At 40.5% G+C, this 19,965-nt stretch overlaps 2 protein-coding genes across 5 annotated transcripts in view; one reads left to right on the top strand and one right to left on the bottom strand.

Annotated features, from left to right (window-relative positions):
• Positions 1-2,448, bottom strand: part of RPGRIP1L (RPGRIP1 like) — a 92,712-nt gene extending 90,264 nt beyond the window's left edge. For 2 of the 3 annotated variants that reach the window (XM_032854454.1, XM_032854455.1), the window contains exons 1-2: positions 2,360-2,448; positions 410-519 (exon numbers count right to left, since the gene is read on the bottom strand). In XM_032854454.1, coding sequence (XP_032710345.1) covers positions 410-519; positions 2,360-2,446 — 197 coding nt within the window. In that variant the 5' untranslated portion in view covers positions 2,447-2,448. The remainder of the gene's footprint in view (positions 1-409; positions 520-2,359) is intronic. The other variant, XM_032854456.1, reaches the window with a different exon arrangement.
• A 124-nt stretch (positions 2,449-2,572) lies between these two features.
• FTO (FTO alpha-ketoglutarate dependent dioxygenase) overlaps positions 2,573-19,965 on the top strand; it is a 371,203-nt gene continuing 353,810 nt past the window's right edge. Inside the window, exon 1 of one of the 2 annotated variants that reach the window (XM_032854458.1) lies at positions 2,573-2,767. In XM_032854458.1, coding sequence (XP_032710349.1) covers positions 2,588-2,767 — 180 coding nt within the window. In that variant the 5' untranslated portion in view covers positions 2,573-2,587. The remainder of the gene's footprint in view (positions 2,768-19,965) is intronic. The other variant, XM_032854457.1, reaches the window with a different exon arrangement.

Raw genomic sequence — 19,965 nt, 5'->3', positions numbered from 1 at the left:
ATCATGACCTGAGCTGAAGGCAGAGGCTTAACCCACTGAGCCACCCAGGCACCCCTATATATATATTTTTAAAGTAAACTCTACCCCCAACACAAACTCGTGGCTCCGAGATCAAAAGTCACGTGCTCTACTGAAAACTGAGCCAGCCAGTTGCCACAGTTCCTTAACTTTAAAAAAATGGAGAAGAGGTATCTTATAGAGTTATTCTAAGAATGAGATGGTAAATCAAAAGTAGTTAGCCCATTTGCCTGGGATGTCAGTATTACTTGAATATTAATTTTTAACTTGGTGTACAAATGAGTGGGTAGGTCCCAGTTTTGTGAAAGATGTTTCATAAATTGACCAGCTGAATTTGTTTTTGTTCTGTCCTTTCTTTGTTGCCATGAGGCCTAGTCCCAGGGCTTCCCACCTCAACATACAAGCTGTCCAGTTAATTCTGGCATCTTTACAGTTTCTATTCTTCAGAGATGCACCACAGTAACTCAGTTTTGTACGTGGATATAAATGGTCTGTGCATGTCTAGGATATGGAAAAAAAAAAAAGAGTTTATATTTTATTTCAAACCACCCCAAGAGCCAAATGCAAACAAAGTGAAGGTGCCCTAAGGCAGAGCTTCTCAATCTCTAGAATGGTGGGCCTAGAATGTAAAGTCCAAGAGAATACCCAGCTTATTTGTCTTGTGCACCTCTGTATGGTATTCTCAGAGGCCAACACAGAGCTTGGCACACAGCAGGCATTTGCTAAATAGTTGCTGAATGAAATGGAATCCATGGAGCTTGAGGGTCTGTAGACCCGAGAGATGGTTTATAACATCTTGTATGCGTCTATGTGTGTATGCAATATCTTTAGGAAAAGGGCTCCTAACCTTTATTATAACTTGTCAAAGGTGGAGAACCACTGCATTCAGCTGTGGCATTAAACAACGAACAGACATATACTTGAGAGATCACCTCCTACTTCTTTTGGCAACACTGCTACAGGAACGATCAGTTTTGGGAACCAAATCATCAAGCAGTTTAAACACAGGACACTTGTGAAAATGGTAACTCCGCCATGATAGAGTTACAGTAGCTTTCATAATAATGGTAGTGGGATTAACATTTACTGAATGCTTACTAAAATGTGCCAGGGGCTCTTCTAAGTGCTCCGTTAATGTGCATTAATCAAGTATCTCACAATATCCCTATGAGGTTGTTACTCAAATGATTCCTACTTTACAAATGAAAAAAAGAAACAAAAACAAAAACAAAAAAAAAAAAAACAAGAGGAAGCTTTGGTAACTTGTCCAAGGTCACACATTTAAGTAGGGGTTATCTGGTCATATTTTTGATTGTCTTGATTGGGAAGGTGGAAGGCAGCGTTACTGGCATCTAGAGGCCAGAGATGATGTTAAATGTCCTGCAGTGCACAGGAACCACAACAAAGAATTATGTGGCCCCAAATGTTAAGAGCGCCGAGATAAACAAACCCTGTGCAATGCTGTTACGTATCTTCGACATCAACTAATGTTATCCCTCCTTGCTCACCATGCTCACTCAACATTCCTTTAGGTTCCTCAAGGCCCTGGTACCCTCGTCTTGCTCAAAGCCTTTGCATCAGCTGGCTCCTCATTCTTTGGGGTTCAGCTCAAATGTCACTTCCTCAGAGATGCTTTCCCTGATCACCCTCTGTCAGAGTACTCTTCCTCCCAAAGTCATCACTGTTTATTTCCGTCGTAACAATGATCATACCTAAAATTTCTTATTTGTTCACTAGCTCATTTCTACTTCGTCTCCACTAATAAGGTATAAGCATCTCGGGACCGGTATCAGTCCTATGCACAGCGGTAGGAAACAGTGTCTGGGTCAAGGCGGGCACCGAGATTAATATTTACTTCATGATTAAAAGAATACCTAGCATTGAGACTAACACGGTAAACAGGAACTCCATCTTTATGTAGTTAATAGGCTATGGGGGTAACCAGACGATAAACAAATAATTATAAATAATTAAGCAAACAATAGGCCATTCAGGAGGCTTAAGGGTCTACCAACGAACCCTTCAACCAGGGCTAACGAAATAACTGTGTTTATGTGCCCTTCTACTTGAGGTACTTGGATAGGCACGGCAATGATCATCAACTCTCATCACCTAGGGTTTCAGGGTAGGATGTAAAATTTCAAACCGGTGCTGGGCGTGGGGATAATGGGCGGGCTGTGATTCAGGCCTGGGTATGTGGTGTCTCGTGTCGGGCTGCTTTTCAGGCGAGCAGAACTCTAAGGCCTTCTCTAGGACATAGGGCAGACCCCAGGACCCCGACCCATGCTGCACGTAGAGGGTGGGCCACCTCCGCCCCCCTCGACTCCCCCGGAGTACTCACCGCCACTCTCTCCCCGCAGCTAGCTACCGTTGCTATAGCGCCGACGGCGTGTTGGGCGCCTGGCGGAGAGGAGCACGGGAAAAACATGGCAGGCTCCGTTGCCTCCTGGGAAATGTAGTTTTGCTCCTGCTCTAACCCGCCCGCTCGCTGCGTAGATTTCGGCCCTGGGAAATTCTCGTGCCCCAGACCCCGAGGCGCTCTCGAGCTTTGCCGCCTTGCATCTTGGGAATGGTAGTTCTCGTGGATCTGACGGAGAACGGCGCTGGGCGGGAGCAGGATGCCGAGAGAACTACAAGCAGGAGGCGGGGTCCAGGGAGAGGGATCTACGCGGCTAGCAGTGGCGAAGACGGCTGTAGCGGCAGCATGAAGCGGACCCCGACCGCCGAGGAACGAGAGCGCGAAGCTAAGGTATGTCGGCCTCTCCGTGGTCTGGGATCCTTCGTGTACTTGTAGCTAGGGGCCGGGAGCCGGAAGGGCTTGGTTGCATGGCCAGCAGACTCACAGTCTTAAGCCAAGGGATGACAGGGCCTTGTCAATAAGGGAACCAGAGACATTGGGGGATACACATTCATGCTGGTCAGGATGCGGGCCTAGTCGTGTTGGATCTGCTCACCGGCGAGAATCACGACACCCATTTCCTTACCCTGCTTTTCTTGGTCTTTGTGGCAACCCTGATGCCTCAGTTTACCGGACTGTGATCATCACAGTTGTTCTTTCTCTTAGTAATGGTTTCCTAGGACTGAGATTGGTTCAGATGAAGTATCTGTGCGATCAGATGTGTTTATTGGGAACATTTGTCTCAGTGGCTGCCTGTTGTGATCTGTGTCTTCAGCACAGAGGAGATGAATCTAACTACAGGAAAAATCCTGTTTTCCACCTTTGGGGTTGCGCTTCTGGTAGTTGCTATTCCATGGGTGGCAATAATAACATCTATGGTGACTTCCTTTTTTTTTTTTTTTAAGCATTTATTACATCTCAGGATCTACGTTAAGTTGGTAAAATTTATAGTATTTCATGTTGTTACCATAGCAGATAGATATTATGCAGATGGGGTAATAACAGTCCTGTTTTACGGATGAAGACTTAAGGTTCAGAAGAATTGAGTGTTCTCCTTTTTCTCACTTCCCAAATCAAGTTCTGTTGGTTTGTTTACACATGTCTGTGACATGTCCACTTTTTCTGTCTCCACCACCTTGGACCAAGTTTCCATTATCTCTTTAATGGATGTCGCAATGGTCTCTGTATTGGTCTACTCTTATTCTACACCCTTACAACTCCCTTGTCCTCTTTCTTCCACACAACCAGTCCTTTGCACACTATGGAGAGTGATCTTTTCAAAGTGCAAGTCTAATTAGGTCCTTTTCCTTCCTCCCCCCTCTGTCAACCACCTGTTTAAAAATCTTCCATGATGTTCTGTTGCTCTTCGGAGAAAGAGAAGACTTCACATGGCATACAATGTCCTGCATGGTTTGGACCCTGCGTGTTCCTACAGCCTCATGAGACATGACAGTCTCCCTGTTCTCTACCCATCAGCCACTTTGTCTTTCTTAAAAGGCCCTCTTTCCTGTTTTATCTGGTTACATAGCCTTTACCCATGCTGCTGTGTTGTCTACTCTATATTAGGCAAGTATTAGAAGTAAGGACCAATGGGAACTAAAACAGACACAGTTCTTGTGCTTGTAGAATTTAGAATCGTACAAGTGAGTTTGTCTTAGGGCAGTACTTCTGTGGATTTAAAATATAAAATCTGGCGGTGTTTGGGTGGGCACAGTTGGTTAAGCATCTGCCTTTAGCTCAGGTCATGATGTTGGGGTCCTGGGATCGATCCCTGCATCGGGCTCTGTTCAGTTGTGAGTCTGCTTCTCCCTCTCCTTCTGTGACCTTGCTTGCTCTCATTTTCTCTCAAATAAATACATGAAATCTTAAAAAATATATATACAAAATCTGTCCTATAATGACCCGAGTTATAACAAGTTTTCACCAGGGACCTGAAGTTTTCATGCTAGAGTCTGCCTGTGATATGGACAATATATTAAAGATGGATTCAGAGAGGAGAGGATCCTTCTGAATTAGTCTACAACAGTGCTGAGAAAGAGATGAATGTCACCCAATGGCATTGTGTATGTTGTCTTTCTCACCTTTTAGCTTTACGTTTATGTTACTCATTCTGTTGATTTATTGAGCGTCCATTATTTGCTAGACACTGGAATTATGACTTAAACTAAGATAGAATCCCTGTGCAAAGGAGCTTTTACTCTACTGCAACCTTACCCTTTGCCTGTGAGATAATGACTCATGTCATCCACATTTATGGAGTGGAAACCAAGGCTTGAGGAAATCATGACTTGCCCAAGGCCACTTGGTTGCTGTGTGGAACTAGGACTCAGAACTAGGTCTTCTGACTCAAAGCTTTTTTCCACTTTCAACATGTGAAACACGTTGAGTAGGTAGAGCAAGTTGTCTTCCTCTTTACTTTAAAGAATTCCTTTGATACTTATTTAAATTTGCATATGAACATGTTACTGGTTAGAACAAAGTATAGGCAATTAAGTTTTAAAGGTTAAGCGGAAAATGGTCAGTTATTCATGAACTTTCTTATTTTCTAATTGACTTTATTGAGGTATAATTTATGTACAATAATTTGCACGCATTTATAGTGTACAATTTGACAAGTTGTGACAGGTGTATACACTTGTGACACCACCATCATAGTTGACATAGAGAACCTTTCAGTCCCTTCTAGAAATTTCATCTTGATTTACGGTCAGTGTCTCCCCCACCTTGGCTCCCAAGCAGCCATCAGTAATGTTTTCTGTTACTGTAGACGAGTCTGTATTTTCTAGGATTTCATATAAATGGAAACAAACTGTGTGTACTGTTGAGTCTGTCTACTTCCACTCAGCATTTTTGAGATTTTTGAGATTCATTTATGTTGTCCTGTGTATTAGTAGTTCATTCCTTTTTATTGCTGAGTGATGATTTACTGTATGGTTTTACCACATATTGTTAATTCATTCGCCTGTTGTTGAAGTACATTTGGATTGTTTCTCGTTTGGGGCTGATTATGTAAAAAAACTGCTATGACCATTCACATATAAGTCTTTGTCTTTGTTTCTTTTGGATAAGCACTCAGGAATCCAATTGCTCAGTTCTATGTAAGAAACTGCCAAAGTGATTCTGCCACTTGCATTAGTTTCCTAGGGCTGCCTGAGCAAGTTCCCATGAACTTGGTGTCTTAAAACAACAGACATTTATTCTCTCTTAGTTCTAAAGGTAAGTCTGGATGCAAGGTTTTCACAGGTCATGGTCTCTCTGCAGGCTCTAGGGGGAGGATCCTTTCTTGCTTCCTTTAGCTTCTGGTGACTCCTGGTATTTCTTGGTTTGGGCAGCAAACCAGTTGGCTTCTGTGTTCCCACGGCCACCTTCTCAGTGTTTTGTGTGTGTGTGTGTGTGTGTGTGTGTGTGCGCGTCAAATCTCCCTCTCCTTTCTCTAGTAAAGACACTGGTCGTTATATTTAGGGCTTACCCTAAATCCAGGATGATCTTAATCTCAGGATCCTCCGTGTAATTACATCTACAAAGACCCTTTTTCCAAATAAGATCACATTTACAACAACCGTGGGTTAAGATTGGACATATCATCTCGGGGGATGTTATTCACACCCAGTACACCATTTTATATCTTCCTCAGCTGTGTATGAGAATTCTAGTTGTTCCATGTTCCCACTGATACTTAGTATTGTCAGTCTTTAAAATTTTAGCCATTCTAGTGGCTGTGTAGTGGCATCTCCTCGTGGCTTTAATTTGCATCTCAGTGACGACTAATGAAGCTGAGTATTTTTTTAAAAAGCTTTGGATGTATAACTTATGTACTATAAAACATACGTCTTTTAAGGGTACAATTCAGTGATTTCTAAAATATTCACAGAGTTGTGCAATAATCACCATAATTTCATTTTGGAACATTTCCATCATCTACCAAAGAAGATGTATATTCGTTTGTAGGTTATTCTCCATTCCACCTCTTGTCCCTAGGCAGCCACTGATCTTTCTCTGTTCTCCAAAGTTGCCTTTTCTGGAGATTTCATGTAAATGGAGTCAGACAATATGTTGATCTTTTGTGTTTGGTTTCTTTCATCCAATACTTTGTTCCTGTTTATTATTAAATAGTATCGTATTCCAATGTATGACTATATCATCTTTTATTTAATCCATTCACCAATTGATGGCTATATGGGTTTTTTATCCTTTTTGGCTATTATTAAAAATGCTGCTGTGAACATTCATATTCTCCTTTTCGTACGGACACGTATTTTCCTTTCTCTTGGGTACAGGCCTAGGAGTGGAATTGCTGGTCACGTGGTAAATCTGTATTTAACTTTTTTTTTTTTTAAAGATTTTATTTATTTATTTGACAGACAGAGATCACAAGTAGGCGGAGAGGCAGGCAGAGAGGGGGGGGGGGATGCAGGCTCCCTGCTGAGCAGAGAGCCCGATGCGGGGCTCGATCCCAGGACCCCGGGATCATGACCTGAGCTGAAGGCAGAGGCTTTAACCACCCAGGTGGTTAAAGAGGCTTTAACCACCCAGGTGAGCCACCCAGGCGCCCCTGTACTTAACATTTTAAGAGACTGCTGTATTGTTTCTTTGGTCTGAAGGTTTGAGTCCTCCCCAGATTTTTATGTTGAAACCCTAATCCCCAAGGTCATGGTTTTGGGAGGTAGGGCCTTTTGGAAGTGATCAGATGATTAGGAATGGGATTAGGGCCTTTATGAAAAAGGCCTGAGAGAGCTCCTCATCTCTTCTGCCATGCGAGGACACAGAAGTTTGGAGTCTTCCGCATGGAAGAGAGTTCTCCCTGGAACCCGACCATGCTGGTACCAAAATCTTGGACTTCCAGCCTCCAGAACTATGAGCAACACATTTCTGCTGTTTATAAGCCACGCAGTCTGTGGTATTTTGTTAGAGTAGCCCGAATGGACTAAGACATTGTTTTCCAGTGTGGGTGCGCCATTTTGTTTCCACCGGCAATGCTTGAGGGTTCCAATTTCTTTTTCTTTTTTTTTTTTTTTAAAGATTTTATTTATTTATTTATTTGACACAGAGACAGAGATCACAAGTAGGCAGAGAGGCAGGCAGAGAGAGGCGGGGGGTGGGGGAAGCAGGCTCCCTGCTGAGCAGAGAGCCTGATGTGGGGCTGGATCCCAGGATCCTGAGATCATGACCTGAGCCGAAGGCAGAGGCCTTAACCCACTGAGCCACCCAGGCGCCCCAGGGTTTCAATTTCTTTACATACTTGTCACCTCCTGTTACTATCTTTTTGATTTTAGCCATCTTGGACTGTGTGAGGTATATCTCATAGTAGCTTTAAAATTTTTTTTTAAAGATTTTATTTATTTGGGATAAAGTGAGTATGTGAGAGAGAGCATGAGTGGAGAGAGGGAGAAGCAGGCTCCCTGCTGAGCAGAGAGCCAGACACTGAGCTCCATCTCAGGACCCTGGGATCATGACTGGAGCAGAAGGCAGGTGCTTAACCAACCCAGGGGGCGCTCCTTGTGGCTTTGATTTTCATTTCCCTAACGTGTAATGATGCTGAGTTTGTCATGTGTTTATTGACCATCTATCTACTTGTTTTTGTGAGGTGTCTGTACAAATCTTCTGCCCATCTTTTGAGCTGGTTTTCTTCTTAATAGTAAGTGTTACGAGTTGTTTATATTTTCTAAGTGTCAGTTCTTTGTCGATGGTATGTACTGTGAACATAGTTTTCCAGTCTTTTAGTTTACTAAATGGTTTTTTGAAGAGCAAAAGTACTTAATTTTGATAAAGGTCTAATTTATTGATATTGCTTTTTATGATTAATGCTTTTTGTGTTATATCTATGAAATCGTTACCTATCCCAAGGTTACAAAGATTTCTTGTTTGCTTTTTAAATTGAACTTGATCATCCCCATAATGGGTAAATATTACTTTTGGTTTTTCTTTTCTCTTTGAAATAACTTAGATTGTGTTTTTTTCTTGTGATTGCTTAGGCTGTAGACTTTTATACAGCGTCCAAGTCCGGAGGGTGAATGCAAAGGCTGGGCTAAATATTATCTAGCTTTTCCACATCACATTTATTTAATCTGTGTTAAAGCCTAGGAATGCACCAAAGCATATTCATGCATTTTTAAAATGAATTTTTCTTGTAAGTAAAATGAATTTTTCTTGTAAGACATACAGTGGCATGGTCCCGATCAGTATTTGTTGGTCCCAGTTGGAACCATGGCCTTTACAATTTCCTTGCCGCTGGGATGGACGGTTGGCTGCCCATGCTTCAGTTTCTCCTGCCAGAAAATGGCGTCAAACATGGCTTCTAGTGTGCATTCCTGTGAGTGTCCAGTGTGATGAGGTTTGGCCCCTGCCAGGGACACAGTAGATTCCGCTTGGAATGAGTGCTGTTGTCCAAAGGGCCCTCTACTGATACAGGGTTGCCCCCATGTTTTTGCTTTTCACAGATGACCTCGTTTGTTATTTGAAAATAATTTAAAATTCATAGAAGAGCAGCAAGAGTAGCACAGAGAGTCCTCACCAGCCTACCGTGCAGATGCACAACTTGTTAACATCTTGCCACATTTGTTTTTTTGCTTTCTCTCTTCCTATATATACACACATGAACCATTATTATTATTACTATTGTTTTTAGAGATTTTATTTATTTATTAGAGAGCGAGTGAGCATGAACCAGGGAGTGGCAGAGGGAGATGGAGAAACAAGCTCCCCACTGAGCAAAGGGCCAGATGCGGGGGTTGATCCCAGGACCCTGGGATTATGACCTGAGTTGAAGGCAGAGGCTTGTCCCACTGAGCCACCCAGGCACCCATATTATTTTTTAATGAACCATTACAGAGGAAGTTGGAGACACCTCAGTGTTCTTTTACCCCTGAATACTTCAGCATTTATTTCCTAAGAACAAGGACATTTTGTTGTATCGAAACATAGTCCATTGTCACGTTCAAAAAATTAACATTGATAAAATACTCTTATTCCAAAGTCTATATGAAAATTTTGCTAATTGTCCTAAGAATATCTTTTATAGCTCCCCCCGCCCCCCTTGGCCTAGGTTCTATTCTAAACCACACATCGCCTGTAATTGTCACATGTTTAGTTTCTTTTAACCTCCTTTAATCTGGTCTACTTAATTTGGTTCCTTATGCTTTCTTTCATGACATTGACATTTGGGATGAGTAAGGCTGTTTGTTTTGTATGCCCTCCCAGTATTCTTATTTGTCTTGATATTTCCTGATGAGAAGAATCACATTATGCATTTCCGGCATGTATATCTTTGCAGAAACACAGGGGCCATTAGAGATTGCACATTTACATCTCACATATTCGTCCTGCCTGTAGATGTGTTTTCCTTGGCCCAAACTATGTTTTGAGAGTTTTCTGAATTATTTTCTGATACAAAGTGGAGATAAAAATCTGTCTAGCTTTCTGGTAAAACGAGACTCTGGCGACACTGGGCTTGTCGCCAGAGTCTGCACTCACTGGAGCTGAAGAGTGGCTGCCCCTTTAGAGGGGAAATGGACTTTCCATTTGCCACCCTCCAGCTTTGCCCGTTAGCAGGTCAGAGCATGGGGCTTGTGAGCTAGCATCCTGGATTCGAGTCCTGCTCTGTCACTGTTTGGGGCAAGCGGTTTCATTGCCCTGAACCTTATGTTCTTCACCTACAAAATTGTGATATTTATGGTCATGGTGAGGATTAAGTGAGATGTATGGAAAGCACCTAGAACATTCTTGGCCCATATTAAGAATAAAAGTAGTTGTTACCACCATCATGTCATTGGCATCAAAGTTACCACCTATCTATCTGATCCCGTAGATATTTTAGCCTATGTTCAGGATATTCCTTCAATACACGGGCACCAGCTGTCTAACTGGACAGATTTTCTCAACTGGGGGGTTCTACTGACTTCTATGCATCCCACATGGTATAAACTATGTACCGCTCTTGGGAGAATTGAGAAAATAGTCATTCAAACCATTTTCTGTGTTCTGTGATTCAGATCAGGAATCTGGTTAAGTGCCAGGTAGCATACGTGGGACTAGGGGCAGGTGGGTAAATATGGCAGATTTGGTTCCTTGGAACTGGCTGCCTTTCCATGAAAGGAAACAGTAGAGTGGTGAGTTTTATCATGGAGCAAGGAGCATGTATTGTACTATGGAGGTCATTGGAATTCCTTCCTCAGGAAGATTGTTTAACCTCGTCTTGGGGTCATGGAATTCCTAAGATCTGTCTAAGGATGTATCCTTATGAGAGGCCTGAGACTCCTTTAGAAGTTGTTCAGAAATATTAGACCTGTTCTTTTTCCTAATTCCAGTTTGGTTAACACAATGTTATATTAGTTTCAGGTGTGCAGTGTAGTAATTCAGTAATTCTTTTTTTTTTTTTTTTTTAAAGATTTTATTTATTTATAGGCAGAGAAGCAGGCAGAGAGAGAGGAGGAAGCAGGCTGCCTCTGAGCAAAGAGCCCGATGCGGGGCTCGATCCCAGGACTCTGGGATCATGACCTGAGCTGAAGGCAGAGGCTTTAACCCACTGAGCCACCCAGGTGCCCCGTAATTTAGTAATTCTGTATATTATGGTAAATGTGCTCTTAATCCCCTTTAGCTGTTTCACCCCCGCATCCCCAACTTCCCCTCCGGTAACCATCTGTTTGTTCTCTGTACTTCAGAGTCTGTTTCATGGTTTGTCTTTTTTCCTTTTTTCTTTTGTTTTGTTAAATTCCACACATGAGTGAAATCATATAGTATTTTTTTTTTTCCGACTGACTTGTGTATTGCTTAGCATTACACTGTGTAGCTCATCCATGTTGTTGCAAATGGCAAGATTTTGCTCTTTTTAATGGCTGAATAATATTCCATTGTATAGCTACACCACATCTTTTTTTTTTTTTGGAATAACCTCCATGCCCAGTGTGGGGCTTGAACTTGTGACCTGGAGATTAAGAATTTCATGCTCTTCTGACTGAGCCAGCCAGGTGCTCCTCTACCACATCTTCTTTATCCATTTGTCTGTGGGCACTTGGGCTGTTTCCATAATTTGGCTATTGATGGTGCTGTAAAAATAGGGGTGCATGTATCCTTTTGAATTAGTGTTTTTGTATTTTTTGGGTAACTGTCCAGTAGTGCGATTACTGGCTCATAGGATAGTTCTAATTTTAATTTTTTGCGGAATCTCCGTATTGCTTTTCACAGTGGCTGTAGCAGCTTGTATTCCCACCAGCAGTGCAAGAGGGTTCTTTTTTTTCCCACATTCTTGTCAACACTTGTTTCTTGTGTTGTTGATTTTAGCCATTCTGACAGGTGTGAGGTAATATCTCATTGTAGTTTTGCTTTGGGTTTCCCTGATGATCAGTGATGTTGAGCATCTTTTCACGTGTCTGTTGGCCATCTGGATGTCTTCTTTGGAGAAACGTCTGTCGTATCTTCCGCCCATTTTTTAATTGGATTATTTGTTTTTTGGGTGTCAAGTTTTAAAAGTTTTTTATGTATATTGGGTACTAACCCTTTAGTGGTTATGTTATTTGCAGACATCTTCTTCCATTCAGTAGGTTGTCTTTTAGTTTTTAGTTTTTTTTTTTTTCCCCAAAGGTTTTATTTATTTATTAAATTTTCCAGAGAGAGCGAGAGAGTGTGAAAGGACAAGCAGGGAGAGCAGCAGGCAGAGGGAGAAGCAGGCTCTCTGCTGAGCAAGGAGCCCAATGCAGGACTCGATTCTAGGACCCTGGAGTCATGACCTGAGCGGAGGCAGATGCTTAACACACTGAGCCACCCCAATGTCCTGGGTATCTTTTAGTTCTGTCAATTGTTTCCTTTGCTGTGCAGAAGCTTTTTATCTTGATATAGTCCCAATAGTTTATGTTTGCTTTTGTTTCCCTTGCCTCAGGAGACACATCTACAAGGAAGTTGTTATGACCCATGTCAAAGAGATTACTGCCTATGCTCTCTTCTAGGATTATTATGGTTTCAGGTCTCATATTTAGGTCATTAATCCATTTTGAATTTATTTTTGTGTTCGGTGTAAGAAAGTGGTCCAGTTCATTCTTTTGCATGTTGCCGTCCAGTTTTCCCAACACCGTTTGTTGAAGAGATTGTCTTTTTCCCATTGCATTATCATGCCTCCTTTGTCAAAGATTAATTCACCATATAATCATGGGTTTATTTTTGGGCTTTCTATTCTGTTCCATTGATCTATATGTCTGTTTTGTGCCAGTGCCATAGTGTTTTTGGTAAGTACAGCTTTGCAGTATGACTTGAAATCTGGAATTGTGATATGTCCAGCTTTTTCTTTTTCAAGATTGCTTTGAGGGGCACCTGAGGGGCACCTGAGTGGCACAGTTGGTTGAGTGTCCAGTTCTTGGTTTTGGCTCCGGTTGGGGTCTCAGACTTCTGAGATCGAGCCCCATATTGGGCTCCATGCTCAGTGCGGAGTCTCCTTGGGATTCTCCCTCCCTCTGCCCTTCCCTTTTCCCCAAAATAAATGAATAAGTCTTAGAAAAAAATTGCTTTGACTATTTGGAGGTTTTTTGTTTTTTTTTTTTTTTTTCTGTTTGTTTCCATACAAATTTTAGGATTCTTTGTTCTAGTTCTGTGAAAAATGCTGTTGGTATTTCGGTAGGGTATTAGAACCATTCTTTAGTCATGGAGCGAAAAGGTGTAGATGTTGAAATCCAAGCTAGTTTCAAGGGTTCTTATGTTGTCTTGGGTAAGATCATCTTTTTAAAAAATACTGAAAATGGAACAGTTTAGATTTGTTACTGAGACGATTATATACATTTAATAGGAACATAATAATTTTAAGTAATGTACATTTGTATCAGTGAAGGAATATATCCAGAATAAACTTGTTGTTTCAAATAAATATCATTTAAAAAGTCTGTTTTTGGTGGCAGTTGTCTTAATATCATTTAATAAGATAAACCTTAAGTTATACGGTCTAATGAGTTGTAAATATAATAACTGAATAAAAGAAAGTTTGTTCTTTATGTATGTACTTATTAGGTCTTTTTACTTAGATTTATTTATTTATTTATTTATTTTCCAGTTCAGCGTTGGATTATTTTGCCAGTCTATGAGTTGCTAACTTAAGAAACCAAATGTAGAACATTTTTAGTGGAGGCCAACGACCGGGGGACTTAAAAAATTAAAACTCCTCCTGGCAGATTCTACTCTGTGATTTTTTTTCTACAAAAGTCTTTATTTTTTTGCTTGATCTCTCTTCCAGTGCTTGGGTCAACTTTCAATCACCGTTTTGTAGTTTTGATTGCCTTCTCTGGATAGAAGGGTTAGCTTACTTGTGTATGGCTTCCGAACCACTTTGTATACCTTCCTTGGAAAGTCAACTAGCTAAACCATCGAGTCACTGTGAATTCATGTTACTTTATATTATTTCCAGGTCTGTTTCTTCACCATATCAGCCTTGGTTTTGAAGACTAAATTTGCCATTTGAGAAAAGTCTTAGACGCTTTAAACAACCATTAGCTTCTTTGAAGACAGCACTGGTGTCTGATTCATCCTTCTGTCTCTTCCGTATACCCTAGCAGAGTGTCTTACACACAGGAGACATTCGTAGGTATCTGTTCAAGAAAGATTGAATGGTTGAGAGCCTCCAGTGTCTGATTCAGGTTATGTGTGACCCTTAACAATGATCATTTTGGCTTGCTGGCTGCCAATTGGATTTCACTGCGGCTGAGTTTAGCAGCGTGGTTATTGGTGTTTACACTGATGCCTCAGGAAACTGGAGACCCTGTCTGGTTAGTTTTGTTATTTCCCCATTCTATCCCTGGCGCTTAACATACTAAGTATTCCGTACGTATTCATCAGATGAATGAATGAATTCCCCAAAGCATCACCTATTGTTGGTCATTAGGCTTTCCATCAGTGAGACCTGAAACAGAACCTGAAAGAAATAATGGAAAAGGGTTAAATACTTTAGGAATTTTAAATTACTTGACATAAGTGTAGGTACAGGTATTAATTTTGAGAAACAGGATTGTTTTCAGCACATGCTTAGCAAGTGCCTGCAGTTGTTTTCTAGTGCTCTCTTTCAAATATAAAGATGCTAGTTTACCCTCGAGGGTTAGTGTGTTTTCTAGTTGTTAGTATATTAGGGTAGATTTCTTGATAAAGTTATATTTAAAGTGTGACTTTCTAGCCTCTAGGGGACAAGAACTTTATAGTTGAGGTGGTACTTTTGCAACCTTAAAGAAAGTTACAGTTCAGAGGTGGATTTAAAGTTCTGCTAACCACATTCACTTGACCTTCTGTTATACACTGGTCTTGTATTATTTTACAAATCTGTCTCACCAGTGGATTTTCCAGGAATCTTGGGGGCTGTTGGGTTGGATCAGGAAATGTTCAGGAGATGAAGACCTGCATTGGTAGGAGCTTGTTTCCAAACCTTTGTCCTTGGCATCGTGTTTGTCTGCAAAGCCAGTGCTTGTTTGAAAGCTGATCCTTGACTAGGTGCTATAGGCCTGCATTTCTGTTTATGCTACGAGCATCTGTCCTGTTGTCATGCGCATCATTTATTCGCTCTGTAGTTTTGGAAAGGGCACACTTGCAAAGTGACCGTGCCTGCCTTGCTGTTAAAGAACGGCCATATGGCTAAGTGGCAGTCGAGACCTTTACCGGTGGTAGGAACCAAGTAGAAAGCTCAGTCTGAAGGACCACATTCTGTTACATCTGGTCTGAGGAGGTGTGTTGTCAGGGCACGGGTGTTTTCATAATTGTCGGTGATCAGAAAATTCGGTGCTCTGATTTCTGCATGAGCCCTGAGTGCCCCTTGGCACCTTCATTTAGTGACTGGAGCATTCAAGGCTGAGCCTGAAGGGCCATCATTTCTCTAATAATCATATAAAATGGGCTGATGTGGCCGCCTTAACTCATGCTGCTGAATTGGGCGTGATTAAAGTCTCAAAAGCTGTATAAATATGGATTTTCTGTTTCTAGGCACAGCAGTCCATTATCTCAGTGTTTTCCAGTTGGCCATTTTTTTTGGAAAACAGAAGATGGAACATTTTGCAGATGAACCCCCCCCCCCCTCACCAGACCCCCCACCATCAGCAAGAGCATTCTGGTCCTGTTTTGTTTTGTTTTTGCTTGAGAATAGTACCGGACAAACGAATGCAAACATTCCAGTTTACGGGGCCCTTAGCCTATTGTCCTGTCAATCTTGTTATTTAGGTAAATAGTGTGCAATTTATTTTTTTTTTAATTAAAAAAATTTTTTTTTAAATTTTTTGGTGGTTTGTTTTTGCAGACTCAGCAGCCAAGGTGTTGCCAGCCCTTTTTGTTCTAGTCACGTGATTGACTGCTAACACTATTAATGAGACAATAATTGGGAAGTCGGAGTCATTGTTCTCCTAAAACCTCATCCTGGCCGTGGAAGCAGCCAGGCAGGGGCGGTTGCATATGCAGACGGCGAGGGAGGAAAGGATGAGTGGCCGGTGTGCCCAGCTTTTAAATTCATCAGACCCCTGCTGCTTAAATTGCCCCAGCTGTTAATGCTGGAACCATTACAGTAATGGACTCAGCAAATGAAGGAGAACGAAGACACGCACACTTTATTACCAGAGGGGCAATTTTCTCTTCATCTGTAATAGCAGCAGTGCCTCGTATTGATCAGACCATCAAGATACTAATCCTCTGTAAAATTACTTGTTATAACTGAAAATGTGTTAATCCAAATCAGTCTGTGTCCTGACTGTCTACTTACTATTGAATACAGACTATTAGATGGTTTATTTTTCATGATTTAAAGCCCTTGCCCTGGAAATGGTTGGCGTTTCCCTCGCAACACTGAGTGCTTAATCTTAGCTATAGCCCAGGGTTGTCTTTTTGTTTTAAACAGAACATCACCCACTTAATTAAGGAGTGAGTGTCTGTCTTGCTGTCTGAGTTATGCTGGTGTTTTATGTTCCTTTGGATTTATTAAGCATCTTGTTTTACATTCGGTCTGCGGTTTGTGCTGTAAATAAAAATAGGCCCATCTTGCACATATTAGAAATTTGCAGGTAGCAAATGTCAATAAGTACCAGGGATGGAAGGTTCTTTGATTTATATTTCAGGCCCCACGTTGTGCTTTGTCGATTGAACCCATAGGCAAGATGCATCCTGGTGTCTTCTGTGTAGCAGATGTGTTTTTGCATCGTTGTCTGAGAAAGTTTATGGTTATTTCTGCATCCTTGGTTCAGGAGATTGCTTTTTAGACAATGAGGCAGATCTCCTCCCCCTCCTTGTGTTTTATGAAATGACTACAGCTAGGAATTGTTAGAAGAAGACCTGTTCAAAACGGAGTTCTATCTTCCTTAACGGTTGGGATTATAGGAATTACTCCCTAAAATTCCCATCTTTTGCCAGTATAGCTGCTGCCTACTTTCTGTGTCTGTGTACAGACTCAGATCCCCTCTTGGCAATAGTTGTATATATTCTCCCGTATTGTCACTGCTCAGAGCATTCATTCTCCAAAGAGTTCATTCAGAAATACTTAATTAGTACTCCTTGTGTGACAGGAATTGCGTTAGAGGCTGGAGATTCAAGGATGAATAAGATACAGTTTTTGTCTTTGAGGACCTCTGCTCAGTAGGTCCACAGGCGTATGAATAGCAAATGGCGGAAATCCACTTGTGACTGTAGTTCCTGGGAGCGGATACCAGTTATGGGTGTAATAGTAAAATCAGCCTCATCGATTTCTTACTTTTTTTTCTTTTTTTGAGGTGTTACCTAAAGCAGAACTTTGTAGCTTCATCACACTTTATTTAAAAAAAAAATTTTTTTTTTACGATTTTATTTTTATTTATTTGACAGACAGAGATCACAAGTAGGCAGAGAGGCAGGCAGAGAGAGGAGGAAGCAGGCTCCCCACTGAGCCAAGAGCCCGATGCGGGGCGCGAACCCTGGGATCACGACCTGAGCTTCAACCCACTGAGCCACCCAGGTGCCCCCACACTTTAATTTAAGACTTGGATCTGAATGATTCCTAGTTGTTGGGAAGAAATCTCCTCTTTTCTCACTGGAGCCTTGTTTACTGCCCCCTGGAGACAGTCAAAGGAAGGATTTCCAAAACTGTTTTGATCAGTGACCACCTTTTTGGATATGTGTAGTTTCCTGTGGAGACTACTTTAAAGGGGATAGTGCTCATTTGATTGCTTATGTTCCGACATCTATATTAGAAATCAGCCTTGTTACTTTAGAGTATAGTTTATCAGTAGCTTGTTGTGGTTAAGAGTATGGATATTTGGACCCAGTCGGCCTTGTTTCCTCCCTCGCTTCCCTACTTAACTAGCAGAGCGGTCTTGGGCAAGTCATCTCATCTCTTTCAGCCTCAACTTCATCTGTAAAATGGGGATAATGATAATTGTCAGGATTAAATGATTTAACATATGTATTTAGAATAGAGTTGGGCATATATAATTGTTTTATAAGCATTAGCTGTTACTCCTACCAGACGTGTGATTGTAGGTAATGAAATTATTTTTAACATGCAGCTAATGAAAGATAGCTTTGAAAATGTATGACCACAATATGTATGGCATATAAGATAATTGAGCATTTATTATTTAAAATATTTTTTCCTGAAAAGTGATAGTTTGTTATATTAGAAAGATTTGAAAATACGGAAAAATACAAAGAAGGGGGGGAACCTGTAATTTTTCAGAGATAACCACTGTATTTGTATGTTGGTATATTGTTAAAGTACTGTATTATTATTATGATTATTATGTGTATAAAATATTCTATGAGCCCAGTTTTATCTGAAATATATTAATGATACATATTTATATAAGGTATTTTAAACAGAGCTGTACAGTATTTCATTATATGGATTTTTATTATATTTTATTATATTATATTATATTTTATTATCTAGTATTTAATCTTATGGCTTTTTTTCCCTGCTATTATAAATTATCTTTCAGTGACACAAATCTTTGTGTGAACCTCTGGTATTTTCCACAGGATAAATTGTCAGGTTAACATTTATAAAGAGTTTTGGTTTGCATTGTTAAATTACCACCCAGAGAGGGAATGCCAGTTTCTACTATAATAAGCAATGCCTAAGAATATGTATTTATTACATCCTTGCCTTTTATTTTTGAATTTTTGTTATTCAAAAGTTTTTCATCCTTTAGGGAAACTTTTCCCACCTATCAGATTAGTCACTTGTATGTCCTAGTTGTTTTGTGTTTTAAAATTTTTCATATCTTTTTTTTTTTTTTTAAAGATTTTATTTATTTATTTGACAGAGAGATCACAAGCAGGCAGAGAGGCAGGCAGAGAGAGAGGAGGAAGCAGGCTCCCTGCTGAGCAGAGAGCCCGATGCGGGGCTCGATCCCAGGACTCCGAGATCATGACCTGAGCCGAAGGCAGCGGCTTAACCCACTGAGCCACCCAGGCGCCCCTCATTTTTGCAATGCATTGAGAATTTAGCTGGTATATGAAATGGAATGGATGTCTAACTTTTTCCTCCCATATGGTTACCCCATTTACCCCCTGCATTAATTGACTAGTTTGAATGCCAGAGTACTCAATTCTGCTTTGTTATTTATTTATTTAAAGATTTTATTTATTCATTTGACAGAGAGAGATCACAAGTAGGCAGAGAGGCAGGGAGAGAGAGAGAAAGAAGCAGGCTCCCCACTGAGCAGAGAGCCCGATGCAGAAGGCAGAGGCTTAACCCACTGACCCACTGACCCACCCAGATGCCCCTTTTTGTTTGTTTTTATTTTGTTTTATTATTTCTTTTGTTTTGACTGTTATTCTTCATACACCATTTTAAGTACCAGAGTTTTATGGTACCTTCCAATTTCTGGCATACAAGACCCCTGTGACAGTTCTTTTGTTTTGGAAGTTCTTGGCTTTTCTTTTGTATGGAAAACAACAGTTTTCCCAGATAAAATTAAGAAATCACTTTTCATGGTCTCCTGGGTACATCAACTCTGGCATTTTAATTGTTACTGAATTAAATTTATAACTTAATTTGGGAAGAACCGAAATATGGTAAAAATTTTTTCTCATTCAGCAGCATTATTTGTCTTTTCATTTATTTAAGCTCTCTTTAATATTCCCGAAATGTTATGCAATTTTGTTCAATTAAGTACTTTTTATTGCCTTTTGGGTTAATTATTGGATATTTTACATTTTTATTACTGTTTTTGGCTACTATTGCAAATGGGTTATTTTTAAATTATATTTTTAAAGTGGCGTATGAGAAAGCTTATTTTGTGTGCTGTTATTGTAATAGGCTACAAGTTAGAATGATATTTTTTGGTTCGATTTTCTTGGGTTTTCCAGGTCTATCCTAGGTAGATAATTTAACCATCTGCAAATATAATTTGGTCTTTCCCCCTTAAGTAGTTATACTCTGTCTCCTTTTTTTTTCTTGTGGTATTGCATTGTCTAAGACCTCTAAACAGAGGCAATAGAAGATAGTCATATCTTTACTTGTTATGTTTTAAGATTCCTATAGTAAGTGTAATGATAGTTGTTGGCAATAATTTTTGATTTTTAGTTTACGTTTTTACTAGGGGCTGAGGTTGAATTCTGGTTGAATATGTTTTTGA

The sequence above is a fragment of the Lontra canadensis genome, unplaced genomic scaffold (genome assembly GCF_010015895.1).
Source record: "Lontra canadensis isolate GAN:19392208 unplaced genomic scaffold, GSC_riverotter_1.0 scaffold8, whole genome shotgun sequence".
Lineage (NCBI taxonomy): Eukaryota > Metazoa > Chordata > Mammalia > Carnivora > Mustelidae > Lontra > Lontra canadensis.
This window is presented reverse-complemented; position numbering and strand designations above follow the sequence as displayed.